The sequence below is a fragment of the Colletotrichum lupini genome, chromosome 9 (genome assembly GCF_023278565.1).
Source record: "Colletotrichum lupini chromosome 9, complete sequence".
NCBI lineage: Eukaryota > Fungi > Ascomycota > Sordariomycetes > Glomerellales > Glomerellaceae > Colletotrichum > Colletotrichum lupini.
Window position 1 is genome coordinate 4,527,914 of NC_064682.1, and position 27,214 is coordinate 4,555,127.

The 27,214-nt window shown below is 53.3% G+C and overlaps 9 protein-coding genes across 9 annotated transcripts; 4 read left to right on the forward strand and 5 right to left on the reverse strand.

The window, feature by feature from the left end:
- Positions 1-100: 100 nt before the first annotated feature.
- On the reverse strand, positions 101-1,865 carry CLUP02_17176 (uncharacterized protein; the record flags this gene model as incomplete). Its single annotated transcript, XM_049296090.1, has 2 exons — positions 101-1,108; positions 1,161-1,865. Coding segments are annotated over 2 exons (1,713 nt in total), but the record flags the coding sequence as incomplete, so codon positions are not given.
- A 1,405-nt stretch (positions 1,866-3,270) lies between these two features.
- Positions 3,271-3,907, forward strand: CLUP02_17177 (uncharacterized protein; the record flags this gene model as incomplete). Its single annotated transcript, XM_049296091.1, has 3 exons — positions 3,271-3,551; positions 3,650-3,780; positions 3,837-3,907. 3 exons carry the CDS (start codon positions 3,271-3,273, stop codon positions 3,905-3,907), a joined length of 483 nt encoding a protein of 160 aa, XP_049153238.1.
- Positions 3,908-4,543: 636 nt separating this feature from the next.
- CLUP02_17178 (C6 zinc finger protein) lies at positions 4,544-6,747 on the reverse strand (the record flags this gene model as incomplete). The annotated part of the gene is made up of 2 exons (XM_049296092.1): positions 4,544-6,353; positions 6,479-6,747. Coding segments are annotated over 2 exons (2,079 nt in total), but the record flags the coding sequence as incomplete, so codon positions are not given.
- A 1,234-nt stretch (positions 6,748-7,981) lies between these two features.
- On the reverse strand, positions 7,982-8,230 carry CLUP02_17179 (uncharacterized protein; the record flags this gene model as incomplete). Its single annotated transcript, XM_049296093.1, has 1 exon — positions 7,982-8,230. The coding sequence occupies one exon, from the start codon at positions 8,228-8,230 to the stop codon at positions 7,982-7,984; it is 249 nt and encodes an 82-aa protein (XP_049153240.1).
- A 428-nt stretch (positions 8,231-8,658) lies between these two features.
- CLUP02_17180 (beta-lactamase) lies at positions 8,659-10,465 on the forward strand (the record flags this gene model as incomplete). The annotated part of the gene is made up of 3 exons (XM_049296094.1): positions 8,659-9,169; positions 9,224-9,343; positions 9,399-10,465. 3 exons carry the CDS (start codon positions 8,659-8,661, stop codon positions 10,463-10,465), a joined length of 1,698 nt encoding a protein of 565 aa, XP_049153241.1.
- Positions 10,466-10,926: 461 nt separating this feature from the next.
- Positions 10,927-18,430, reverse strand: CLUP02_17181 (FAT domain-containing protein; the record flags this gene model as incomplete). Its single annotated transcript, XM_049296095.1, has 4 exons — positions 10,927-11,385; positions 11,441-18,144; positions 18,215-18,282; positions 18,366-18,430. 4 exons carry the CDS (start codon positions 18,428-18,430, stop codon positions 10,927-10,929), a joined length of 7,296 nt encoding a protein of 2,431 aa, XP_049153242.1.
- A 1,056-nt stretch (positions 18,431-19,486) lies between these two features.
- CLUP02_17182 (uncharacterized protein) lies at positions 19,487-20,329 on the forward strand (the record flags this gene model as incomplete). The annotated part of the gene is made up of 1 exon (XM_049296096.1): positions 19,487-20,329. One exon carries the CDS (start codon positions 19,487-19,489, stop codon positions 20,327-20,329), a length of 843 nt encoding a protein of 280 aa, XP_049153243.1.
- A 251-nt stretch (positions 20,330-20,580) lies between these two features.
- On the reverse strand, positions 20,581-22,517 carry CLUP02_17183 (glucosidase II beta subunit-like protein; the record flags this gene model as incomplete). Its single annotated transcript, XM_049296097.1, has 3 exons — positions 20,581-21,230; positions 21,288-22,232; positions 22,421-22,517. The coding sequence occupies 3 exons, from the start codon at positions 22,515-22,517 to the stop codon at positions 20,581-20,583; spliced, it is 1,692 nt and encodes a 563-aa protein (XP_049153244.1).
- A 142-nt stretch (positions 22,518-22,659) lies between these two features.
- CLUP02_17184 (uncharacterized protein) lies at positions 22,660-27,069 on the forward strand (the record flags this gene model as incomplete). Its single annotated transcript, XM_049296098.1, has 13 exons — positions 22,660-22,899; positions 22,961-24,242; positions 24,312-24,346; positions 24,422-24,477; positions 24,540-24,640; positions 24,714-24,784; positions 24,844-25,056; positions 25,108-25,584; positions 25,634-25,707; positions 25,767-25,779; positions 26,003-26,566; positions 26,791-26,939; positions 27,042-27,069. 13 exons carry the CDS (start codon positions 22,660-22,662, stop codon positions 27,067-27,069), a joined length of 3,303 nt encoding a protein of 1,100 aa, XP_049153245.1.
- Between the last annotated feature and the right edge of the window lie 145 nt (positions 27,070-27,214).

A 27,214-nucleotide genomic window follows, 5' to 3' on the forward strand; every position in this document is an offset into this window, starting at 1 on the left:
AAACAAATCCTTGAGCTTCAAAACAGTACTCGGTGTGTAGAGAGACATCCAAGACCGTGTTTGATAAATCACAGCACCCCCATTCCAAGTCAAGGCTACTCTACTCCCAGTGCAAAACCTTGGCCATGCGTGGGTGCGTCCACTGACGTACTTGTCTCTTGGTAACATTCTTCTTTTCCAAACGCTCTTCGGTAACCAAGAAAGACTCTGGAAACCATTCTGGGATGGTTGAACTGCCGTTGCTGGCATTCGCTCCAGAGCCGGTCTTCGCTATCATTCGACTGAGTGCACGACCACAGAGCCAAGCAAAGCACATCCCTTCGCCGTCAAAAGACGCAGACACCCACTCACTCCCAGTCGAAGTAGCTTTTACAGATCGGCCTGTAGCGGACTGAGGGATACGGCCTACAAATGGTCTGGAGTCCACTGAGCTTCCTTCGATGCCAACCCAGACGCGCTTCGTACGACCATTCCAGACACTGGGATCCAAAGATTGTGGAAAATCAGTTCTCTCAGAACCCCAAGTGTCGTAACCGAAGTGATTTGGTAGAGCTCCGTTGAGATATGAGGCAGAAAGGTGAAGGGGAGCCCGGCTGTCGTCGTAGGTGTCGACATTGGCGTCATCTCCGTCAACATCTGCGCCGAACATGAACTCTCCATTCCGAGGCATCTGGACAATGTAATCCAAGCCATTTCGATACAGTGACCAGGCACGTCCTCCAGCCAAACTTCCATTGCCGGTATACGATGGCCACTCTCCGGCTTTGGGCAAGCCGTTGCCTCCAAGCTGGGCACTCATATGCAAGCGACCTCCGCGAATGGCGCCTTGTAAGCCGGGAACGAAGTGTGGTGTCCAAGCGTTGGTCGCATAAACGACGTGTTTGGTTCTGATGCTTCCTCTGGAAGTGTGAACCTCATAGTCTGAGGGACTGGCCGACTCGGTGATGGCAGAAATGTTCAACGCAACTGTGTTGGTGTCCAAAGTGAAGTTAGGGTAGGTGCTCAGAAGTGATTTCAGCGCATTCGTGATGAAGCGGTATGGCCAAATTGCACCAGCCATCTTGGTGGTCCCGGTAAGAATCCCAACGGTCTCAGTGAGAAGCGAAATCTAACCATTCTGTGAGCCTCTATACCAAACTTGGTGGACTATGATGACTTACATTGCGAGCTTCTTCACCTTCAAAGATGGACCATTCAGCTCCAACATCTGGAACTTCATCCTTGAGGGTCTTGACCTGTTCGACAGCTGTCTCCCATCTCTCTTGATCGAAGAAGGCGTCGATGCTGTCCACAACACGAGCTTCTGCAGCGAGTCTACCCTCTTTAGGAAGAGAGTTGGCTGCTGATATCAGCGCGTCCACATGGGCGGAGCGCAGCCTGGTGATCTTGGCGGCTTCTGACTGTGATACTGCCGTCTTGGCGCCAGCATACTCGGCATAGGAAGACGGTCTGATGTGACCTCCATTTCTTCCTGTAGCACCAGAGCAAGCTTGCCGAGCTTCGATGATGGCTACCCTCAGCGGTGTTGAGCTGTCATTCTCCTTGAGTAGATGCCAAGCGATGCTAGTTCCCGACATGCCCGAGCCTATAACAACAACATCCACATCCGTCGGTAGGTGTTCGGACTGATGATCCGCAACTCCCTCCAAAGGGGGAAGTTGCCAGTAGGATATGGTGGGATTGGCAACCGGCAAGCCAGGGTCTTGCCCAAGAACCGTTGAAGCCAAGGAAAGAATTATGGGTATGATGAGTCTCATTTCGAACATAAAGCTTGAGGGAGGCACTACAAAGTTGAAGAATGATGTGCCAGTCTTTGAGCGCGCTGTATTCGAAAAGTGAAACTGCTCAGGAAAGGAATCGAGAATATAGACACTCTCACGGTCAAGACTCGTTCAATTTATATTTCGAACTCTTAGGCTAGGTCTTGCATGAGTTCCAACGTTCAGTCAGATAATTAATGACGATGTTCCATCGCTGTTGCAGCAATCGGCAGTGCGCCTTGGACAATTCTCGTAATGAACCCACTATTATACGAAGCTATCTCGCAGTTGGGTGCGCGAATGCCTTCTCGACCATATAAAGTCAAGGGGCAATGTGACCATATACTCGCTCATTTGGCCCGATCGAGTAATGTTATAGGCACAATCTCTTGGCTGGTCAGACTTTGGACTGCGATCCATGTGCCGCATTAAGTTGCCCGATTGGGATACCCCACATCCCATGGAGGTCTTCACGCAACCCGCGGGGAAACGTGGCGCAGTTACTGCAGCTGTATCTGTTGATGAAGCACTTGACGATCATACTTGGTCATGATAATACGACCGGCGTTGGAAGCTATATCGCTGGAAGAGATATCAAGGGCCATATTCCACCATGCCGGTGACCGAGTGACTCAGGCCCGCACGTCGCCGTCATTTCATGGGACCAATAGACCAAGGTACGAACCAAGAGGGCATACCCTTGATGCTTTGGAAATTGATAGAAAAACAAGCTGAAACTCGGCTGAGATGATGAAGTATTATTGACTGCATGCAATGGTTGCGTTTCTTTTGATGTTGGGCACTTTCGTCATGGCACTCATTCTCAACATCCCCTTTCGGAACCGCAAATTGAGTTTGAGTGCCCATATATTAGCTTAAGGGGCAGATACATTATCTTGCAATCAAATCCCACGCATATAATTTGGTACCTGCTGTTTGCGAGGGAAATCCCATGTTTGTGGTCTCAAACATGCCAGTACATGTCGCAAAGAGATAGAAAGTGAGAGTAATACGAAGTGCAGATCATTCGATGTCAAGCTGAAAACATTCAGTCTCACATGAGATAATGGTACAGCTAGTGCGGAAACCACGAAATCGAGTCTGCAATAATAGGATGTGGTTACGCGTGGGACAAGTTCCTACCTCCATAGGGATATCGGTTTCCCTTTGGGCGCATGTAGGGGTAGTCCAAAGCGGGCAAAGCTTCCCCCAGAGAACAGACCTCCTTTCAGAGAAGTAGTACTGCAACAACACAGTTTGTAACCAAACATCAATATCAACAAACTTATCCGAGCCTAGGGTTGTACTTGCGATATCCCTCGTGCTTTGGTGCAACGACGTGGTCATGAAGCCTCTTGGCTTCAACTCAGTGTGCTCGACATGCATCGCCATGAGATTCATAAAGGGTTCGAGAACGTCTTCTCCCAAAGAATCTTTCCACCACCTTCAGTCTTTTAACTCAAATTCATTAGTAACTAAGCCGAGTAAACTCGTCGCAAAATCTGCCATCATGAAGTCATCCATCCTCGCCGCCCTCCTTTCCATCCACCTTTTCGCAACCCACCTTACCGCTCTAGCAACTCGTGCTGCCACCTTGGACCGAAAATGCCCCCTTGAGTCTGATTGCATGGAAAACATATGCACCAACTTCAGTTTCATAGAGAAGGAAGAAAAAGACCCGCTCTACCTCGTTGCTCAATGTAAAAACAAGAAAGGCAACTACGTTTACACCAAGCTCGATCTCAAGAAGTGCATCGCCAACTGGGACGGCAACCTGGAGTGGACACCGAGGTATGATTCTCTTTGAGGTCAGAATGCTTTCCAAAGGAAAGTTGTAGATGGTCATGTTGTAGTTGATGAACTTTGGCTGACAACAGTACTTTTCATAGAGGCGGTTTCAGGTGCAATGAATGCGGCGTCTTCCAGAAGTCTGCAGATTCATATGTCGGCCTGAGGTGCGAGGAGTGCAAGCCACGTATATTTTGGCTAGAGGGATACAAGTCGCCGTCCATCAATCTCTGTGGGTATTCAAGAGTATGATGATTTCAATCATTGCCTTGCTGACTAGCGTTGCAGCTCAAGGGATCTGGGTCAGTCGGGACGGCGCTCTCAGCTGTTACGACATGAACGGCGAGTGGTATGTGTAACTCTAGACCAGATTGGCGAGCTTCTGGATGTATGGAAACTGTTCAGATCTCATGGGACAAGGGGCGGCGACGCGTTTTGGGGGAAAGACCTCCGCAATGGTCCACGGTTGACTGGAGCTTTAGATTCTCTGTCATGGTTGCGTACGGCACCAGCGCAAATTCATATTTAGGCATCGGGATCTCGTCTGCCAAGAGGAAGAGGCCGATTTGACATTGGTTTACTTCAAGAAGTTGCATTAAAGGATCTGTAGGCGGCTTGGATAACCGGCTCAGCGAATAGATCAATGGCCACCAACAAAGTATCAATCGTGTATCGGGGCATATCAAGAGGGCGCCGACCCTCATTCCTATGGAAGAAGTTACAAATACTGCACCATGTCCAGGCACAGCTAAAGGCGAACAGAGGCATGGAGCCAAGGTTCAAGTTCTGTTGACACTCGGCAATTGTGTTGCCCACCCTTTCAATACGCAGTCAATCATTATCTTTATTGCCATTGATCTACTCAACGGTGTGTTTACTCAGCTCTCGATCATTTGCACGCTATCCTCGACACGCTGCTCAATTCAAAAAAGACAGATTGAACAACTATTCACCGGGCTATTGAAGTCGCTCATCAAAGCAAGTAAGGTTAAGCTTCACCTTGATATGAACTCTTTGGTAACCTTCCAGTTCGCCGCCCCAGCCTCTTCAGGATCCATAAATATGGTCACCCAGCTACCTCGCCTTTGCTCATTGTCAATCAGAGCGTTCTTGATCCTCGCATGCTCCGGAAGGCCAAAGGGCGGCTCGAGCTGGTAGGCGCCAAAATTACCAATGCTCCCGGATGATGGCGTTGATCCCGTAGACACAGACCTGGGCGTCAAATGGCTATCCAGCATCAGATCATTGACAAGAATCCGCGTTCTCTCATACTCCTCATTTTGTTGCGAGTTTGTTGCTTTGGGGATCTGCGGGTATTGGAATCGAGGAACGGGGTAGTCACACTCCATCCCGGATTCCATCTCCGCCGGGAAGAGGCCGGCCGGCACGCCATCGGAACCCTCCCAAGACGCAGTATCCCAACCAGCTGTGATGTCAAACGCCTCCTCGCGGTAACGCGCCGCCTCCTCTTCGATATTTATGCAGCGCTTGCCGATCTCAGCCAGCATCTGGGCATCCCATAGGTTCTCCCTCCGATTCGTCACAGCGTCTTGCTTGAGGAGATTCACGGCCGCTCGCCGCAGCATCGGGTGTCGACATTTGATGCTCACGTAGTAAAGCGGCGGGATTACCTCGGTGTCGAAAACAAATTTGGGCATCGACTTGGCGGCTTCCGACGGGTCACGAACCGTCTTGCGTGTGGCTTGTACAAATTCTGCCGAACTGCTGACAATGGACGCAAAGGCTGTGGTGTGCGTATCGAAAGCAATCTCCTTGGGGTCCATGGCCGTACTGATCGCAATCTTGGCTGCGTGGTAATAAACCATGCACAACTTTCGTTTGCTCAGGTTGTCGTCAATACCGGTGGCTGAGACCACGACAAATGCAATGTGCCATCGTGACAACCGTGCGAGAAAGTCGTCTTGTTCATGGGCCAGGTCCAGCAAGGTCGGATCGTCTGGCTGGCAGGAATACACGGCTCTCTTGGCCTGTGTCGTGAACCTCAAGCCGTCATCGATGAGTTCGTATAATGACACTTCGGCCTCGTCGACAGATGCAAAGTATAGACTCGTTGCCGTACTCGATTTAAGGGTGGCGGGTATGGCGGCGGGGAAGCTCCCAAAGAGGAAGGATGCGAGGCCAAGTCGACTATAGATGGGCACGAAATGCTTCTTAATCACATCCACATCGGCAGAGGGCTCAAGTTGCGACAGAATGGTGCGGCCTTGGTTGATATGTACTTGGGATGCGCCCTCGTCGCCAAGCATAAATTCGATGCATATGAACAGCAAGCATGCCAAGAGCGGGACGGTGGCCGGCGATGATGCTGTCGGTTTCCACTCCTGAAGGCACTTCAAGGCCTTGCCATATTGCTCCGCTGCAAAAGTGTTGGTAAGCATACGAGGGCTATTCGCTTCTTCAGTAATTGGATCCGAAGTTGAGGGTAGTGTGAGTGTTTCATGGAGGCTGCTGATAGCGAGGACGGCATGGCGAATGGCGGGCTCGGCGTGACAAAAGTGCGGTACCAATTTCTTCCACAGAGTCGAGGCGACTCCGTCGCTAAATATGGATGGGGCGGAAAAGTTGCGATAGAAGTCAAACGCACGCTGCTCTCTAGAGCCGCCGGCCCAGTCGGCAAAGGCTGAGACTGCTGGGCTCAAGCGAGAAATGCTATCGTCGGAACCGGGACTGCCATCATTGCTGCTCCCCGGCTTCGACGAGGGTAAATAGCCGTCACATTTCCGGCCTGTCTTGGTGCAGCGAAGGCATGCGGGTTTCGTCTCGTCGCATTTGACTTTTCGAATCCTAGGTGTTTGGACGAGGGGTTAGCAAGAAAGGTGGAGAGAAGTTAGATGAGTGTAAGATGAACATAGGCTGGAGATGGGATGGCAGATGTAGTGATGGGATTGATAGGGAGGCTCGGACTCAACTTGCAGGTCACACATCCAGTCCGAACTTTCTTGGTGCCCTTCCGGCCTGAGGGGACCTGCAATGACGCCGGCGGCGTGGTTGCTGGGTCTTTGATTTGCGGGTCGTCTGGCGTGCTCATGATGCCGAGCTCCCGTAGGTCTGCAGGGACAGAGGTAGAGTGGACAGTACTGTATGTTCCTGGACTCTGGGCTGGCACGGCTGGTTCCTGATGGAGCGGCGTTGGGACTTTGGTGTCGTTGTTCTGTTGTTGGTCTGTGGTGTTCTGTCTCTATGGATCCGAGGTGTCAAGTCCGAGTCTAGCAATCACGGCCAAGGTGCCATTTAGTGTATTGTAGTGAAACCTGCGACCTTTGTATATCGTTCTGCACGGAGCAGTCTTTGGCATCAATTGATGACGGTGACCCCCTTGCAACAAGCTAGGTCTACAGCAATCAGTGAGGAGCGGAACCCTTAACCGTGAAAAATCCACTCCCTGGCGATTTGAGGTGATGGAAGCGAGATTCCCGCCCAAGCCGAGGTGTAACAAGGTAGCAGGTGAGATAGATACGGAGCGGACACGGTACTCTGTTGAGCCAAGCTTCTCAATTTGTAGAGACGATTCCGTTGGATTCCCAGGAGTTGTCGAACGAGAGCTCAGAGAATGTCTCTGCCTGGAGTTATGGTGACGGTCGCGACATGGGGATAATAGCGGATACAAATCGAGGGTCGACAAGGCGAGGTGGTCAAGGTAGGTCGGGCACTGGGAAAGGTAACGTAGTCTGTATCCGTAGGAGGTAATCCAAGGATAGTTTGGCTAGTGGCCTTTCAGATGTCAGCCCTGTCACTGCCCCAGCTGCAGGCCCATGTCCCATCGTGGTGAGATGCGCCAGAAGAGGTGAAGTTGTGTGTGTGTGTGTGTGTGGTTGTCTGATTGCACTGCATTTGGGCGACTCGGGTTGTGGAACAAGTGGAAGGAAGCGGCTCAGCCTAGAATTCCAGACTGCAGACTGCACCTTCCAGGTTGTAATGCGCCGTATTCGTGCAGGGGAAGGAGCAGCTCAGCGGGCCACACAGGGCGCACCTTCTTCTGCTGGGAGAACCAAGGCTCACGGGCCCCAACGGCACATTACCCATTTTAACGGGGCCAAGTCACGGGTCTACGCGTCTCTGATTCGTCACAGATCTCGGACTACCGTCCCGAGCGGACCAATCGCTGAGCTGTAGTGGGGCCCCGAGCCGGCCCCCGCAGGATCCCACTCGGTTCAGCGGTTCAGCGGTGCGGATACGGGGGCGCCCGTTGATCCCGTTGCCTACGGCCCTGTTTCTTCTTTTACACGTGTACTCATCCTCTGCTATCAACGCCAACCAAGGTATCCGTATCCGTGATTCTAGATAATGTACCGTACAAAAAGAGCCTCAACCCCTGTCATTGCATCATACAGTCACCGGCAAATACCGACCAACCTACCGTCTCACTGGCTCAGTGGCTCTGTTCCTTGCTGCCTTGACGCCGCACCCATTCTTCAGCCCACACGGTACGCTAGACCCAGATGAACGGGTCTCTTTTCAATCCGTTCCCGGTCTTTGCGTCGCCCTACGGACCTACGGCCTTGTTGCCGCGTCCCAATTCCCCCGTCATCCCAGCTCTTCCTCTCTCCCACATAGGTACACTTGTCACAGGGGTCATCGATTGGAAGGCCATAGGTCGGTGGCTGAGCACAGGCAACAAAGGCCAATGTCCCTAGAAATAACCTTAATTTGACCAAAACCATGCCATATAAGCTGCCACCTCCTCCCCGCTAGTATAGCGTCTATCCTGCTCATCCAACCGGACGCTATGGCTGTTGATCGTCTGTCAGACGAGCCGTGATTGGCGATGCCGGACTTTGAAAGGCTCTGTCCCGAGCTTTTGAGGGCTCAACGTTGCTTGCTGTAGCTTTATGTCGCGCATCGTCGTGGCTTAGTCTTCATCATAGTCTAAGACCCAGGAATAGCTTCTGCCTAGAGACTCGCAGGGCGTCGCAGGGCGAAACATTCGTACAAACGTATTAGGAATCTCAGTCTTGTAAAAAACGATATAATTGAGTCTGGATGGGCGACGACTTCGAGAAGGGCTTCCTCTCAACGAGACAACTCAAGTTCACGAATCTTACTAGTGTATCGTTTCCCACTCACCATCCGTGATTGAGCATCTCTCGAGATGGTGCTCAAAACCTCACTCCTTGCCCTCGCGGCAATCTCTTTAATCACTGCCTCCCAAGCCAATCCCTGCCCGCCATTAGGGCCGACGTTACCCTCCACCAAAACACCAAGCAACTCGACAATAGTACAGGAAACCATCCTCCAAATCCAAGAAGGCCTCGTCAACTTCACCTCCGTTCTGAACTTCACTGCAATCTCCATTGGCGTCAAGTCCATACACGAAGATGCGCCCCTCTTCGATTGGCACTACACACCTCCCGTCGCAGATAACCGCAGTGTTGCAAAGGTCGATATCGACACCGTATACCGTGGAGGAAGCATTACCAAGGTCTTCACAACCCTCACCGCTCTGAAAAACTCGCAAATCAAGGGGACCGATTCCGTAACCAAGTACCTGCCGCAACTCAAGACCGATGCCGTGAAGAATGAAGGCCAGCTCAACTTCATCCCGTGGGACAACATCACTATTGAAGACTTGGCTTCTCATGTCTCCGGACTGGGCGGCGACAGTAGGTTTACTCCTCGTCAATCTTCCTCAACTTTTCAATACTAAAAGTGTCAAGTCGCCACTGACCTCGCCGTCTTCCCCGGCGCCTGGGCATCGATGGGTCTTCCCCCTGTGTCCAACGACACCAAGCCGACTTGCTCCGGTCTCCTCGGCACCAAGCCCTGCTCAAGAAAAGGTAAGCCATATTTCCCATCTATACAATCCCATGGCGGACCTCTGACAGCGTACAGACCTTCTCCACGGCCTCAATGAGAAACCCCTCGTCTTCCGCCCACACACCACCCCCGTCTACTCCAACATCGGCATCGCCCTCCTCGCCCTCGCAGTCGAAGCGGCGTCCAACCAAACCTATGAAACCATCCTCACCGACACCATCCTTAAGCCTCTCGGCCTGACCAAGACTTCCATCGCCACACCGGCAAAGGGCTCAGGCTTCATTCCCTTCCAGGAACCCACCTGGGGCGGCGACCTCGGCGCATATGCTGCTGCCGGCGGCATCTACACAAACACCCGCGACATGCTTACCTTCGGAACCGCGATTCTCTCCGACAAGGTCGGCATCGACACAGGTTCCTGGTTGAAGCCACGCGCCTTCACCTCCTCCCGCGGCTATTCCATCGGCGCACCCTGGGAGATCTGGACCACTTCCACTCTTCTCGACTCAGGCGTCCCCGTCAGCATCTACACCAAGTCCGGCGACCTCGGCCTATACACCAATGTCCTCCTCCTCATCCCCGACCACGACCTCGTCATCTCCATCCTCACCGCCGGTGCCGAAGCCGCAGGCACCTTCCAGTTCCCCTCTCAAGTCATCTCCCCCGTCATCCAAGCCCTCATTCCGGCCCTAGAGAAAGCGAACAAGGAGCATGCGGCCGCAGTCTTTGCGGGAGAGTACATCGACGAGAAATCAAACTCGACGCTAATACTGTCCATCGACGACGGCCCAGGCTTGTCTCTGACAAACTACACCGTACGCGGCTTCGACGTGCTCTCTCACATCCCCAGCTACGGCGTCGGCTCCAAGATTCAGGCTTTCAACGTCAGCGGCAGGGTCTACCCCACCAACATCAGAGAGGGCGACCAGTGGTCATGGCGTGCCGTGTACAAGAACCACGACGAGCCGGACGTTGGTGACAAACTTGTATACCCCGACGGCGACTGTCAGACATGGGGCTTGATCGATCGCAAGACCTACAACTACCTCGCTTTGGACGACTTCTCCATCACCATTGCCGAGGATGGGTCGGCCGAGAGCATTTCGCCGCGACCGTTCGGCGTCACCCTGAAAAAGGCGTAGGCCAAGAGGTCACCAATGAGTTAAGAGCGTCATCTCAAAGACGAGAATGCATTGCCGTGACCAGCGTTTGATTGGTTTTACCTGGACATACATACCTTAGACACCACTTAGATGCAACTCTTCCCTTTGAAATTACCCATTGATTGATTTTCTGTCTACCACGACGCCATGCCATGATACCTCGAGAAACAAAAGAGGCCGTCTGCAAAGTCCAGAATGTACTGCTAAAGCCCTTGACCCTTGACCTAGTATACACTAACAAAACCAACGAAAACGAAAACGCCTGGCAACATGCCAGAAGAGTTAAAAACACACTGAAGAGAAATACCGCAAACACCGCCGCGAGCGCTCACATAAGCGTAACCCTTCCCACGAACCCACCGAGTTCGTATCCACATGAAAGCCCTTTGAGAACCATGGGTGCTCTCAATCCCTCACCCAAACCTGAAACAACATCGGGATTACCAGAAGCTGCACCATCCTATGTAGTGCTGGCAGAGATTCTCCAACTTTGTCGCCTCCGTGATGAGCTTATTGACCTGGTTTATTACATCAAGCTCCTCGTTCGGCTTGAAGTCCTTGCCAGTCAACTTCTGAGAGACGCGATCGAGCACCTCGACGGCCCGAGCATTCTGGATTTCGGTGGGGTCCGGTCCGTTGTTGCCATTAACAACACTGCCCTCGTGTGCCATTGATGAGTTTGTTCTTGACCGGGAGCGCGCGACAGGGCCCCCGGGCATACCGGGATCTCCTGTGGCAAGCAGCTCCGACGGCGCCACGTCTGCGTCGAGAACAGAGGGGCGGCGTGCTCTGGCAGCTTGCGGGCCAGCAAGCGAAGTCTCGCGTTCAGATCGGAAGTTGGGTCCCGCCGGACTGGCAGCATTAGTAAGGCGCCAGGTCAGGAGAGGATCGTGAATGAACTGCGAGGCGATTAGCTTGGAGGATTCAAGACATGGACTGGGAGAAGAAACATACCGCTTCCAAGACAGCCATCACGCTGTCCTTGTTGTCTCGCAAGACTCTCATGACATGCTCGCAGGTGATACGGAAGCTTCCCTCGATGTTGCTGACTTCCATGGCGTAGGTGAGCATGCGGGTCAGTCGGAACGGCACACGCTCTGGGTACTTCTCGCGTTTCATAGCCACTTCGAAGCAGTCGCCAAAGTCGATGTGGATGATCTTGCCTGTTACGCGGTCGAGCATGAGGTTAGACGGATGACGGTCACCAAGACCGAGAATGTATCCAACCATCGACATGACGCCCAAAGAGCGTGTGTAATTGGTGCGGCGCTCCAGCCATGCTTCTGAACTCTTACTCTTAAGCCACAATACCCGATAGAGATCCTGGCCAGTAGTATTGTCCAGTGCATAGCCGAACACTTCAACCTTCTGCATGAGAGTGAGGTTGTCGTAGTCGGGAGCCATCTGGAGCATGATGCGATGCTCGATATTAAGGAGAATCTTCCTGCTTTCACGGTATTCCCTTATTAGCACGTGAAGAGTGTCACTGTTGGGCACCCAACCCAGCAGACCCGAGTTTTGTGACAACGGGATAGCCGGGTATCGTTGGATGTTCAAGTGACGCTTGTAACATTCAGAATCGTTCGCCAACAAGGTATTGCACAAACCGAACAACTGCATAACTCGTTCGTCTTGGCGAATATCCTCGTGGCCCTTGAGCAAAAAGGCGTATGAAACACCATCGCTGCCGCTAATGTTGAGCTTGCGAGGCCTCTGCTTACTATTAATAACAGTAAAGGTACCCTCAAACTCCATGATGCGGACAATGGGTTGACCACTGCGGTAAGTTCCAGGCACAGCGAGATCAAGATCCTTGGCGGCCAGTAGCTTGGGCGAGCAGTAAGGTAGCTCAAGCGTAGTGAGCTGGGGCAACTGTCGTGAGATGCGCCGGAATACTTGATAGTAGAGATCCCAAGCCTGATTGAGATCATTGACGTCTCTGCTGGCCTCGTACTGACGGCACCACTCGCGAGCCTCGGTGAGATCTCTGCCAAAGGCTTGCGTAAAGGAGATCTCGCGAAGAGTCTCTGGACCGCGCTCGAGTTGATCATGAAGAGGCTCGAGAGTGGCAAACATGCCTTCGATGTTATGATCACCAAAGTACAGTCGCGATGCCTCCTCGAGACCCTCGTGCCATTGTTCATGCCAAAGAACCGCGACCCTGATAAGCTCGTGGCTGACAATGTCGGCTTGGGAAACGAGGTTGGCGCTGTGTTGACGCATACTATCCATAATCTGAGCAGCAGACCTCGAACGGCGGGTGTTTTGCGAAGATTTCATCGCTACCGTCAGCGGGTAGACCAGCGCCTGCGGATGAGCCCTACCAACATCTGCGAGGAGGCTATGAATCGACTGCTGAACACGGCGCGTCGGCTGGTTGATTCGAGCGATGAGCTGGGGAATGACTTCCAGCCAGGTGTCGACGCTGACATTGGTGAAACCTTCAGTGACGGCGGCATTAACATCGGCACTGGCACCATGCGTGAACCACAGTGTCAGAAGGCGGAGTGTGTCCTGCAGAGAGCTTCCCGCAGACAGCGCGATTGACTTGAAGAAGCCTCTGACAGCCGGAACCACATGCTCAACAACCATGTGATCAGTTCTCTCACCACGAGTAGACAAGGCCTGGACAATCTCAAAGTTGGCCAGAGCCCAAGCGTGCCAAGCCTTGTACCAGCGCGGGTTGTACTTGGTAGCCTGCGAGTACGAGGTCAAGATATCCTGGACGTGCTCGTACTGCCAGTTCTCCTTGTTCAGGTCGATGAGCCATTCACCCTGGCGCAGGTAGCACTTGGCCAACAGAACGGTCTGGTCGTAGAGTGCCTTTTGAGTCTGAGGATTCATCAGACTGGGGTCGATCTGGTGCGGGAATCCGTAGTCACTCGACAAGTCCATTCCATTGGGAGCCTGTGCCGTGAGATGCGCCTTAGTCGCCTCGTAGCGGTGCGCCGAGTCGTTTGTAAACTTGCGCAGGCAGTACAAAGTGCGCTCAGCAATGCCAGAGGTACGGAACGCGGGCTGCTGACCGACTTCCCACTCGTACTTGAGCATAGCATAGATGACCTGCGATGGGATGTTTCGCGGCATGGCGGCGTTCGGCTGCTGTCTCTCGTTCCAGTAAGGGATCAAGGTCTCCAGCGGAGCCTCGACACCAATGATTGACTTCAGAGACTTTTCGGCCAGGCCCATGCGACCAGACTTGCGGCAAAGGTTGGCAAACTTGATCCACATGTGCATGTTCTCCGTGGGCGTAATGACCAGATTGCGAAGGCGCAGCATTCTCTGCCAAACCTCCACGTTGCGCTGGCATCCCTTGAGTCTCGTCTCCCAGGTGCGCCGCATTGTCGCCTTCTTTTTGTCGTCTGTCTGCTTGTAGACGATGAGCTCTTCTAGCTCGGCCAGCATTTGGACTCTGACGACAACCTGATACGCGCGATTGTACGACTCACTAACCAACGCACTGAGCTCGGTATCAAGTCCCTCTCGAGCTTGCTGCACGCAATTGACAGCTTCCCTAAACTGATTGCGGTGCAGGGCGAGAATAGCGCCAAAGAAGGAACGATCAGTAGAGTACCGCTTCATGGATTGCAAGTAGTTGTCCATAGAATCCCACTTGCTGAGGCCCCATGCGGCGGCTGTTGCGAGCGGCGCAATGAGGCGCTGTACGTCGGGCGACGAGTTGGCCCAGGTTGTGCCTGCAATACCAGCAAGAGCTTCCCACTCGCCGAGAGCGTGTAAGCACCGCATTTTACCCATGATAATCTCGACAGGAACGGGCTTATCTTCCGGAACTTCCGACTCGCGCTTCGAGTAGAAAGCAAGAGCTTCCTCCCATCTCTCCAGCTTTTCGAACCACGTCTCTCTAAGTTGAATCCCCTCTTTGTAAAGTTGTGCTTTACGGAGGATACCGATGGCTGCGTCAGACTGCTGGAGTTGGTTGTTGATCACAATAAGAGCTTCAACCGCACCGCTGCTCTGGTCCTGCAAGAACTCCAACTCCTTGTAGTGAAGCGCCTTGGCGTAAGCGTGGCAACGAGCAGCCTCTCGACCGAGAACTCTGATGTCGATGGGCAGGGCCTTGTCGTCGTGTTCCATAAACTCGGCGAGGTTGAGCAGGAGGCCGAGCAGATCAGGGGGTACGTTCTCCGACTTGATGGCGCTCTCGATATTTTGAATCAGCTCGTCTTGGAATTGTTCGTAAAGCTCGCTCCAGCAAGACACGAAGGCGGAGTTGAATAGCTCGCGGGCCAGCGGAAGGTATGAGCTAGCGAGGGCGGCACACGCACGGAGCGCGTGGTTGGGTGATTCGGTGAGCAAGGTCGTGGAGAATCTACGAAGCCATTCCTGCCAATCCTCCTTGGTTGACTTGCCCTTCGTATCCCACGCCTGCTTGAGATGAATGGCATTCATCTCTAACTTCTTCGCACCCAGATCCGCAAAGGCTGCCTGATCATCGACCCGGTCGACAAAGCGGTCACCGCCGCCGAGATCCTGCGGGAGTACCTCGCCCTTTTGGAGCTTGTTGACAAGCAAGTCATAGTTCTGGTGCTGGATCTGGTGCAGGGCGAGAACCTTGTTGACCGTGCCCATGAAGTGAAGATAGTCTTTGCCGAGTTGCTGGATCAAGGCGCACAGCGTGTCTAGAGCTGCGATCCGCAGGGCAATATCCCCACTGCCGAGAATTCGAGTGAGGGGATGGATAATCTTTGCGGCGTAGTCGTTCAAGTTGACCTGATACGTAATCTTGCCAATCGTCTCAATCGCCTGCTTTCTCAACGGAGGGGGCTGCCCTTGCTTCTCGAACGTTCTGACAATAACAGGAATGATCAAGTGCATATACTCCTCGGCACTAGATCCGAAGACAAGAAAGGCGTGGAGAACCTTTTCAGAAGGCGTGCGCCGCGTGGTGGTGTCTTTCTCCAGCACGCCAAGCATGAGAGGCAGCAAGCCTGCCAGGTAAATCTTGAACTCGCCCTCCAAGGAACGAGAGATGGCCTCCACCAGGCTCATGATGGTCGATTGTAGGTTGGTCGTGGTGTTCCAGAATTCCTGACAGATCTCGACAATTTCAGGCAAGAAGTTGCGAATGTGCTGTCGGACGATTGACACCAGAGTAGCCAGCTGGCTGAAGTACGAATCCAGGCGAGTTTTGTCTGCGGCACGAATTACACCCAGGAAGGCGGGGATGATCCGATCAAGGAAAGACACACACTCCAAGCCAAGGGTGCGGAAGATGTTCATGATCGCCTCGATCACAGATGCATGATGACTCGAGAGGGAGTTGTCCTTGAGGATCTGCAGGAGAGCATTGATGACAACTGTCGGAAAGTACTCCTTGCTGGATGGAGTGAGACCAGTCATCATGAGAGAAATGTCCGTCATTTGCGTGGTCTCAACACGTCTCTGAGCATCCGGCCGACGCTGCTCTACTTGTTGGTACTTGTAGGGGTCCAAAGCTCCCAGAATACCCATCAGCTTGATGGTTTCCTGTCGAAGAGGTCCGCGTTGGCCTTCTGTTCGAATGATGCCTTGGAGTAGCTCCAGGAGCTGCGGGTATTCCAGGTAAGGCTCAATCACATAACCGGAGTTGCTGGCCAGCTGGCCGAGAGCATGCAGGGCAGCCTCGCGCTTGTTGTTTGAGCTCTGATCTTGTAGAGCTTCAATGATGAGGGGCATCAGCTTGTCCTTGTATGGCAACACTTCCTCGCCTCCGACAGTGGCAAGCTCGCCAATGGCCCTCAGGATTGTCGCAGCCACAGCAGCGCTGGGGTCATTGGCCTTGGGCAAGAGGACGGACATCATTGGGTCGACATATGGCTTGACCAGTCCTTGGGCGTTTTGAACCAACAAGCTGAGTAGCTTGGCACTCTCCTCCTTGTTTCTCGCAACATCAGAGAACTCAAGCTCGGTGAGAAGCTGGATAAGGGTCTTGCGCAAAGAGGGGATGACGTATGCCGGATTGTATCGGGCAAGACGACCAATAATCGAGATTGCAACCTCTCTGATGGCAAAGACTTCATCGTTGAGGGCAAAGAACAGGGTGCGGATGTTCTCTGCCTTGGCCAAATGCCTATCGAAACGCTCGTCGAGGGCAGCAAGGACTGTCCGTCTAATATTCGGCTCAGGGTCCGATACGCCCACAGTAAGCAATCGCTCTATCACATCGCCAACAACCTGCAGTGCATGATAACTAGTCTGGTTGACAATGGGGTCCCGCACGTAAAGCTGGCAGCAAGTAAGAGCAGCAGCCTCTCTTGTTTCTGGATCTTCATCCTCAACGTACTTCACAGCGACGTCACGGACAAACTCATTGAGAACGTGTCCCGTGAAGTCAAAGCTGCCAAGGGTGTTGAGTGCAAGCTTGACCTCTGCTTTGCGATGCTCGTAGGCCAAAGGATCTTTTGAATCCTTGGGAACAGCGGGCACAGCTGTAAGAGTGTTTGGGTGAGGGGCTCCCAGGGGCTTGAAAGGTTCTCCACAAAGGACCATGCTGAGCATATCGAGCAATCGGTTCTGGATGGTATCCTTGGCCGGCGGGATGTAGAAAGCCATATCGACGAGGGCCTGCGTCAGTTTTGGTGTCAGGTCGCATTCGAAGATTGGGTCGAGGAGAGCCTCCATGTATTTGCTGAGGGTCTGGCCAACGGCAACAGCGAGGCGACTTATGCACTCAAAGACTGCGTCGACCGAACCTCTCTTGCGAGCTGCCAAGCTAAGCCCTTCTCTGACGTGGGTCATAACACCGTCGAGATACGGGGCGATGGCGCTCTTGACCGAGTTTGCGATGTTGCCGATAGCAAGAAACGCGTCGTTCCTCTCCTTGTCCTTTTTCAGCATACCAGAGAGGTAGACCATGAACTTGTGGAGGTAACTTCGGTCAAACTCTGCGGGAGAGTAGCTCGCGAGGTCTGGGATAAGTAAGACGACGGTCTTACGGATGGTGACGTCGCGGTGGTCCTTGTAACGCAGGACGATTTCGCAGGCTTCGGGGTAGTGGTCCTGCATGAACATGCCGCCTTGTTCCAGAAGCTCCTTCAACATAAGAAGAGAGGCGTGGATGTACTCGACGGTGCCGTGCTGCAGCCCGCGCATAAGTTCGGCGTAAGCCTTCTCCATCCACGTCTGCTTGAGTTCCTGGTCTCGCTCTCTAATGATCCGGAAGCATGCGGCGACGGTTTCTGCGGAGGTGGCGCGGATGAGGTGGCGATTGTCTCTCAAGCTGTTCCAGATGAGGTCCAAGACCAGGCCGACATAGTTGTACATGAGTGTAGGTGCCTGCCTGGCAAGCTCGCGCAAGACAAGAGCGGCACTGTATCGGCGTTCCTCGACTCTTTCGCTCTGCAGCCACTCGAGGGCCATCTGGGTTTCGGACTCGACCAGCTCGCTTATCATAGAACCGCCTGGCCGGCACATTTTTCCCAGAGCGATCGCGGCGGCCTGCATGGGGTTGATATCCTTGCCGCGCAGGATGGTTTTGAGGTTCTGGTTGAAGCGAGCAAACATTTTTGTCGATTGCTCGGAAACTTCAATATCGACGAGGGCATCGAGGGCGTAGACGCCGCCCAGGCGTTCGGAAGAGTCATTTCCGTGGGAGATGAGCTGGGTGATCTTGTTGTTGACCTGACCGTAGATGGTGTTGAATTGATCGAGGGGAAGGTCTGCAAAGGTGGGCTGTCAGCTCGCTGTCGCGAAAATGATATGGTGCCGAGAGGGGGATGGAAGGCTTACCTCGATGACAGACTAGCACCAGCTCTCTAAGCTGCAGCGCTGCACGCTTCCTGACTTCGTCTGAGGATCTTTGAGCTGGTTAGAAGCTGCGCAAAAGGCGAATCGATTTCGGTTTCGACTTGGCGTTGGAGATGGGGGAAAGGGAAAATACCGAGACCTCAAGTCCCTGACAAGATTGTCAAGTCGCTCGAGGGCGATCTGCTGTTGGGTCGCCATGGCTCACTGGCTGGCGCACCCGAGCGTTCGAGTATCAGAATGGGAGAAACATCGACTGAGTATAGGAGGAATCGGATCGGGTCGAGGGTTTCTGGGGTTCGTGGTGCTCAGCGCTCGTCGTTTGGTGCTTGTTCGCAGTGGGTGATTGTCAAATGAGGAGTCGCGCGCGCGATGGAATGGTACACAGAGAGGGGATTGTCAAAGTGACAGCTGCACTAAATCCCACTGTCCGTTGCGATACGAAGTGGTGGAGGTGAAAGAGAAAAAGGTGGGAGTGCTTGGGTTGCACAAACAAGGTATGTGATGAAGGAGGTCTTTGGGGATGGAAGTGACGACGGGAGGTTCAAAAGATGAATTGACCAGGCCAGGGCAGTTAGTCTGCAGTCTGCAGTGACGGAAAGTGCGACACGGGAATGGAGGGTCAACCATGGGGGAGCAACGGCGCAAGAACGGAAGGTACCTTGATGCACAGTTCCCACACGGTACCTGCCGGCTCACTCTACTGCGTACCTTAGCAGTGCTTAGCTGCCACTGCTGCCCAGATTCGACCTTGCCCCGCTATACCCCGCACTGTTCGGCCGGTCTCAGCCCCACCGTGGCACCCCCATTCCTAAACCAATTGCCCCGAAGCTTCAGCGGCTGCAGCCTGCGATGGGTGGTGGCTTTGGTGGGTGGGAGTCTCTCGGCTGACCTTCCCTCGGTTGCTACCCCTGTAGCTTCCCATTCCTAATGCTGAGTAGGTACCTAAGGTGCCATGGGACCTGTCCACTTCACCGGTTCCGTTTCCCCGTCTTCTTATCTTATCGTTCAGGAATGCGCATCCAGGTGTTTCTTCCGTCGCGACTCGAAGTCTTGGATCAAGACACCACCCAAGATTCAACATCACATCTCGCGCAACATTTCCAGTACCTTAGGACACCAACGGCAAGACACAAGCAGCGAGACCACTCTGCTCTATATTCAAGTAAATGCAGCATTCGCCATTTTGACTTTCGCAGTCTCGCCCACACGTCTCAACTCCATAATCCCTCCTCCCTCAACCACTCTTCCTTCACCATGGGTAACGATGGAGGGTCCATTCCTAAACGTCGCGAGCTGGTCAAGGAATCCGCCCGCGCCCTCACCGTCAGCGAGCTAAAGGCAAACGTTCTCGAGTCCCTCGGTCACGCTTGGAGCAACGATCCTTTGTCGAATCAACCCCTCGACAAAGAGAACATTGTGTCGGACTGGCGCGGTCGCCTATACAATTACGAATCCATCCTCCAAGGCCTCATGCCATCCGACGACAGCACCGAGTCGCCACCATCTAATCCCGAATCCCAAGAACTCACATTCGCTTCGACCGGCATCAAGTCGTTGCGCGATATTGTCAAGCTCAAGTTCCACAAGCATACACCACCAGGCACCAAGAAGGATATCTGGGTCTGTCCCATCTCTCTCAAGGAGCTGGGCCCACAAGTCAAGTCCGTCTATCTGGTACCATGCGGGCATGTGTTTGCCGAGGTTGCTATCAAGGAGATCCAAGAGTCAGCATGTCCAGAGTGCAGTGAAGAGTTCAAGAGCGAGAACGTGGTACCAATCTTGCCAACCGAGGAGCGCGACCTCAGGAAACTGGTGCAAAGAATGGACGATTTGACCGCTGCAGGGCTTACACACGGCTTGAAGAAAGACAAGAAAGCTGGCGGCAAAAAGAAGCGCAAGGCAGAGGATGATGCCAAGGAAAATGGCAACGGCGACAAGCCTGAGAAGAAGAGGGCTACGGATGAGGCAAAGGCTGCAAAGAAGGAGAGCAAGACGAGCAACATTAACAATCCAATGGCCGCATCATTAACAGCCAAGGTCTTGGCTGAACAAGAAGAGCTCAGCAGGCGGAGGAAGATGGCATCATCAAGAGGTTGATTCTGTCCCAACTGGGAAAAGGCCATGCCGTAACGCAAATGAACAAACAAAAATGATACCCCTTGGCCCCTATTCCATGTTGCTCACCCTACGCGAAGAATCAGAGACCCCCATTTGCAAGTCCCGAAAAACGTTTTGGCCATTCCTAATGCATCCTTTCTACTCGGTCTAAGGCAGACGAACCTGACGCCAAGCTAAGCAGACCCAATGCTGAATTCTTCCTGGACACACGCTGCGTGCCGTTGCTGCCTCTACAGCTCATCCTTGCCCTTGGGCGTAGGAGGCTCAAGGAGCTCGTCACAGGCGGCAGGAGTGCCCACCTCCATCTTGTAGACGCACTTCTCCGACTCCGTGACCTTCCAAAGCTCCTCCGTCTCACTGCAGGCCAGCCAGACATCTGTACGTCTCTGAGGGCCATTCCAGCAACCTTGGCCGTTCTCGTACCGCATGACCATGCGAAGGCCCTTGCCGAGGCTCTTGCCATCGACGCGCTCCTCGTCATCAGCCATCTCCTTGTCGATGCGGACAAAGTTGCCCATGTTGGTGTGACCGCCGCCCTTCTTCGACTTCTGGTTGGTCTTGTCCATCCAGCAGAGCTCGTACTCGTACTCGCCAATCTCGGTGCTGACGCACTTGTCCCTTAAGATGCGGAAAATGTCATCAGTGCCGTAGTCCTTCTCCAGATCCTTCTGCTCGGTCTCCAGCTGGTGCTTCTTGTCAGAGAGATCGTTGTTGGCCGAGTTGAATGCCTCGCGGGCAGCCTTAACCAGGCGAGACTCGGCACCGCCGTTGTTGTTATCAGCAATCAGGCCATTCTCAATCATCCAGACTCTGAAAGACAAGAGCTTGCCGTGGATGAACTCGCGGATGCCCTCGGGGAGGTAGGCCTCGAAGTTGTAAACTAGGCATGGTCAGCCATATTTTTTCACCATCAATCTTGTTCAAGGGTCTCGCGTACGAATGTCAGTGTCAGAAACGTCATCCTCCTCGAACTCCTTCCAGTTGATGCCTGAAGACTCGTTGTCCTCGACAAGAACCTCCTTGATGTCGGCCTCGAGGCCATCGGGCAGAGGGTCGTTGGCAAGGTTGGCAGCGTAGTCCTCCCAGCCCTTGACGGCGCGCTTGACACCCTCATCGTTGAAGTTTGGATTGTGCTCCTCCTTGAAGCGGCTGAGAATACCCTCAAGCTCCTTCACCTTGCTCTGGAGCTCGTCGCGGTGGGCAACGACATCCTCAAGGGTCTCGCGGAGTTCGGTGACGCGAGTCTTGGCCAGGTTGAGCAGAGTGCCGAGCTTTCCACCGGATCCCTCGCCCTTGACAATCTTGCCCTTCTCAGAACGCTCAATGTCGTGCAGCTTCTGCTCGAGCTCCTCCTTGCGGGTCTCGAGACCCGCGACCTCGTCCTTCAGGCTAGTCACCTTGGCCTCGACACGACGGCGAAGCTCTCTAGACTCCTTGGCCATCGTCTTGCGTCTCTTAGCAGCCTTATCGATGGCGTCTTTACGCGCAGTTTCAACGCGACGATACTCCTTTCCGATCTCCGCACACTTGTTGGCGCACTTGAGGCCTCCAACCTTGCTGTACTCCTCGCTTCCGTCGCAGCAGACGTCGTAGTCGCAGTGGCCATCGTTGACGAACATGAAAGGCACATAGGCGCCGATGTGACCTTCATTGGCACACCAGAAGCCCGGGAGGGCATTGGAGGTATTGGTCGTGCCCGTCAAGGAGCCGGCAAATGGCTGCTGAGGGGAGAGGGGGTCGAGGTGAGCGCAGGCAGCAGTGCCAGGCTCATCGGAGCCATCAGGACAGTCGCAACTATTGTCATTGACCTGGCTGAAGCGAAGTTTGATTTCGGGGTGGCCTATGCACTTGAAGGAGGGCTTGAGCTCGAAGAACTTGGCGACTGCAAGGAATCATGTTAGTGACAGATCATGGACCTTCAAGACAAAGCTTCAGGCCAATTGGTCAGGTAACAAAGGAAGGGGAATGTAGAGAAAGAAACCCTGTTCCATTTCTCCCATATGAACTTGAGATGGCCTAATTACTCCATTTGGGTGAGACTTGGATGGTCGACTGCCGACTGATACTCACATTCAGGACCGACACCTCTAGGCAAGCTAGCTGCAGCGATGGGCGCAGCAGCAGACACAAAGGTGCCCAAAAGCACCATGCCGTAGCTTTGACGCATCTCGATGGTTCTCAAGATATCGAATCGATCATCAATCCGTGCGTTTCGATCGTTGTTGTGGGATTTATTGGAGTTGTGAAGCTATCCAGATCCAATCCAAAGTGACAGACTGGAGGGTTGGAAACGTGAGGTATTGTACACTATGGAGAGGAAGGTACGGGACTACTTCGTGGAACTTCCAGCTCACCCAAAACGCCTAAGGTGGGTTGGGCTGACAGGGGTGTCGGAGCTGGCGACGGGCAGCTGCAAAGACGGTCACGTGTCAGTATCTCTATCATCGGCACTGTCTGCCCCACCGGCTCTTATCACTATGGGTTCTAATTGGAGACTGCCGCCAGTCTTGAGGAAGGAGCACTGGACACTTTTTGAGCGGGAAGGATCGGTACGTACCTGCCCAAGCGACGAAGAAGGTACGTATCTTATCCAGATACCCCTCCATCCAGTACGCGGGGCACAATGACTTTGCAGTATTTTTGGTCATATTGAATTTTCGTAGCTTGGACATATTCAATATCGGAGCAAACCTCCGCGTCGACCACCACCGAAGCCTGCAAGGTGTTTGCGAGACACACAGACCCGTCAACATGGCTTCCTCAAGCTCCTCCACTACACCAGCAGCTCTGAATGCTCTGTCGGACACAGCTGTCGTCTTGATGCAGCAGTTGGAGGCTGTTCTCCAGAACATCAACAGTGGCAAAGACACCCCTCAGCAGACTGATACCTCGTCCGTCGATGCCTTTGCTCTCGCTCGTGATTCAGCTACCCTGATCAAGGCGCACTCAACCAAGATTTCCGTTCTCATCATCAACGAACCCTTCACACCCTCGGCCGTCATCAAAGTCCTCCGAGAACTCGTTGGCGGCCCGATTCCCGGCATCGCCACCGCAGGCCAGGCTTGTGACGCAGACCGATATACGGCTACTGTTCGGAAAGATCTGGCTTGGAAATGTTACACTGTATTGAAGGAGCTCCGCGGTCTGGTTGAAAAGATCCCTAGGGATGGCAAGATTCTGTCAGCAGCGCAAAAGTCAGGCTCCACGGGTGCACCTGGCAAGGGCAGTATGGCTGCCACCGGTGTTATTTGGTCGGCTTGCGACGATCTGGTGCAATTCGCCACCGGAGGTATCGGCGGCTGCTTCATCAAAAAGGTTGAAGAGTTCAGGGCGACGCTGAAGGATGTCATGGAGGAGCTCAAGGAGTGGGGTGACGAAGAGCCGGAAGACGACGACGACGATGACGACGACGACGATGATGATGATAATGCCGTAAATGATGCGGACCACGATTCGGCCCTAGGTTCCATGATGCCCTCGGCGCAGGAAATGATCGACGACATGATGGCGAACCAGGGGACGATTCCTCGCGACGACCCCGACAAGATCCGCGAGCGTCTCGAGTCCTGTCTGAAGCGCGTGAGACTGACAACGCTGCTCTATCAGGCCATCATCAAGCGACGACTCAAGACACTACCCTCCCTTCCGGCCGAGAACTCGGATATCCCTAAGCGTCTGGACGAGTCGATGCGGGTCCTCAGGAAACTCCCGCACATGTTCGACGAGCTTGCCGGCGCATTCTACGAGCTCTCACCTGATGAAATCGATCGAGTAATGAAGCTGTGCTTCGATGAGATCGTTGGGCTTTCGGAACTTCTCAAGTCACCTTGGACTGGGGAAAGCGATGAGTTTTCCCAGTGGGTTGGCAAGTTCCAGGCTGAAATCAAAAAGGGTTGAGCCGCCCAATTCGGCCTGCACACACCCAACCATGTGGTCGTATTCAGCTACACACGGGAGCTAGCGCGGCCTCGCCCTTCATCCGCCTCTTCCACGCGGGTATAAAGTTGCCTTGCGTCTTATGAAGGTTTGGTTGACGAGCATGAAACATGTTCACTTCGCCTTACCTGATAGCTGCGACAAGACTTTGATTGGTCAGTTGACGCCAAGCTGACTGTCAGTCGCCGCTCGTGAGGGTGCCAGTCTAAGACATTATGACTTGGAGTCTTTGAGGGGAAACGTCACCTGTTAGTGTGGGGGAGCAGCGCGGTCACGAGAAGACGGCCAGTCATCCGTTACTTTGTGTACATATTGCACATGGCCTGCAAGCCAGCTGCCTGGTTACAGTACGCCGTAGATGTGACCTTTATAAAGTCGTCGGGCCCCTATAGCAGAGATGAATATCATAATCAAGATATGCACACAGAGATGGATCCGGAAAGGGGACCAGGCAATGCGCCAGGCGTGCCCAAGAGCGACCGTGGTCTCAAAATTGCCGTACGGTTCACTTAACCTTATTCTGTATAACGTGGTCATCCTGCGCTGACGCAGTCTAGATTATTGCCGTGACCTTGAGCAGCAAGATTGCTCATATCGCCACCGACATCTTGACCCTTCCATACAACCGCTTCTATCAGCAAAACACGTTGCTACCGATATTAGCCATCGCCAAAGCTGTTGAAGATCGCGAATCCGACGAGGAAATTTCAGCACAACTGAAGCGATGGCGAGATCGAAAGTTGAGCGAATTTCAGCTCGTTCAAGTTGCTGTAAGTCGCCAACGCCTTCGCTCTGCGGGATCATGTACTCACTCCTCGCAGAGCACCTTGATTTCAGCTGCCGTCATCGGTTTCTTTTCATGGCCGCCTCCCGACTCATTGCACTGGCTCAGCCCAGCATTTTGGCACGCGAGCATCTCCTTCTCCCTCTTCTCCATCCTCCTCGCTGCCTCCGAGCAGTTCATCTTTCAGACTCTTCATCGATCCCCGACGCCGCGTAATGTTGACAAAGACCTCGCCATGATCCTCTATATACGTCGCAGCAGGACTGTCGAGCCCATGCACTCGCCACTCGAGGAGGTGCCTCCCATCCCGCAGATCCGTGCCATCAAGATTAAGAAGAAGGGCGGGTGGATCCCAAAGGAGATGCCGTTTGTAGAGGTTCGGTGGAACATGATCTTCACGTGGCAGGCGCCTATGATGTTAATGGCCTACTCGGCCATTTGCTTCCTCGGCGGATTGACGGTGTACGTTTGCGCGCCATTGTATGACGGCCAGGGATGGGTTGGAGCAAGCAAGGTTTGATCACCCGGTTCGCTTTTTTCACGAGCATCACTAACCAACCCAGGCCGCCGTGTTTTACCTCGTCAGCTTCTTTTTGTGTGGCATCACTTTCATCTGGTGCGCATTTTGGGCATATCGGTTTGTCGACTTGGAGGATCCCTAGATGCTTCGGTCGCCGTGGCATGCAACATGAAAAGGCATCAAGATGATGTGAGCTGGGGTCAGATGCTGTAGGTAGCATCCGATGCTAGCCACACAGTCGCCGGATGACTCACGCCGTCCCTGAAACACACCTTGGTTGGCGACGATTTAGACTGTAATGGAGTAATTACTTCATAACAGCACGTTAGACACATCACCACATAGACTCAACCCCTTAATCTAGAAACCATTCTGACAGCATTCACGTATTATTCTGTGCAGCGTGTTGTAGGAAATCTGTCACAAATCATTCAAGAAGACATTAGGAAAGATGTCTTGCCCAATTGAAGAGATTGTCAAACACTATGAATTCGATCCAACGATCATTCAACGCATCGCAACGCGAACATCCAAACCTGCACTTTCCATCGAACCCCCAAACCCCGAGTGGCCACAACATTTCCAAGACATTAAGTCTCTCATAGAGAACGCCATCGGTTCTGTAGCTGTCAGCATAAGCCATGTCGGCTCGACATCGGTGGCAAACCTCCCCGCCAAGGACGTCATCGACATTGACCTCGCCGTCGAGAACCCGACGGATGAGGCCGCCTACGCGCCCGCACTTGAGAAGGCCGGCTTCCAGTTCCTCTTGCGCGAGCCCGAGTGGCACGAACATCGCTTCTTCGCCATGCACAGGCCGTTTTCCTGTAATCTACACGTCTTCAAAGTCGGGACGGCCGAGTTGGCCAGACATCTCATCATGAAGGAGTGGTTGATTGAACATGACGATGACAGAGATCTGTATGCAAAGACCAAGACGGAGGCCGCAGGCATGAGTAACTCGCTGGGTGAGACTGTGATGGAATATAATTTTAGGAAAGAGAACGTCATCCGTGCTATCCTTGAACGGGCATTCAAAGCCAAAGGATATCTTCCGTAGATAGGCAGGTTTGTCGTTTGAGATGAGCTAGCGTATGTCCGTTGCGAAAAGGCAAACAACAAGTGGGAGAAATGATCCACTTTGACACAGCGAGTCCATAGTGTATAGTGAAACTTCATCCAATTCTTCTCGTACAATAGAATCCTCTAGATCCCGTCAAGCAAAAATGGAAGCTGGTCCAAAAAGACGCCGAAAGACATGCGAAAGCCAGGCAGCCTGGATCAAGCGCCTGCGAAATACAGTCCCAGAAAGACGGGGTGAGCAAGTTCGGCCGACTGATGCAGTGCACGTAGGAATTCGATATCTCCGCAATAGGTTTTAGTCAACCGAGCATCTTAACCTAGAAGCGACGAGACTGAATCATCGAGAACCACTGCACGTGACGGTTTAGCCTTGATCATTACATTTCACGTTCATAGAGATTGTCATGAAGCTTCTGCGGGCGCAATGAACCAATCGAAAGATCATGGACATATGTCATAGTACTTACGCGGTACCGTCTGAGAACGGCTCTTCATGCCTTGCCGTACTAGCTCCATACGACTTAGCCGGTATAGTTAAGTG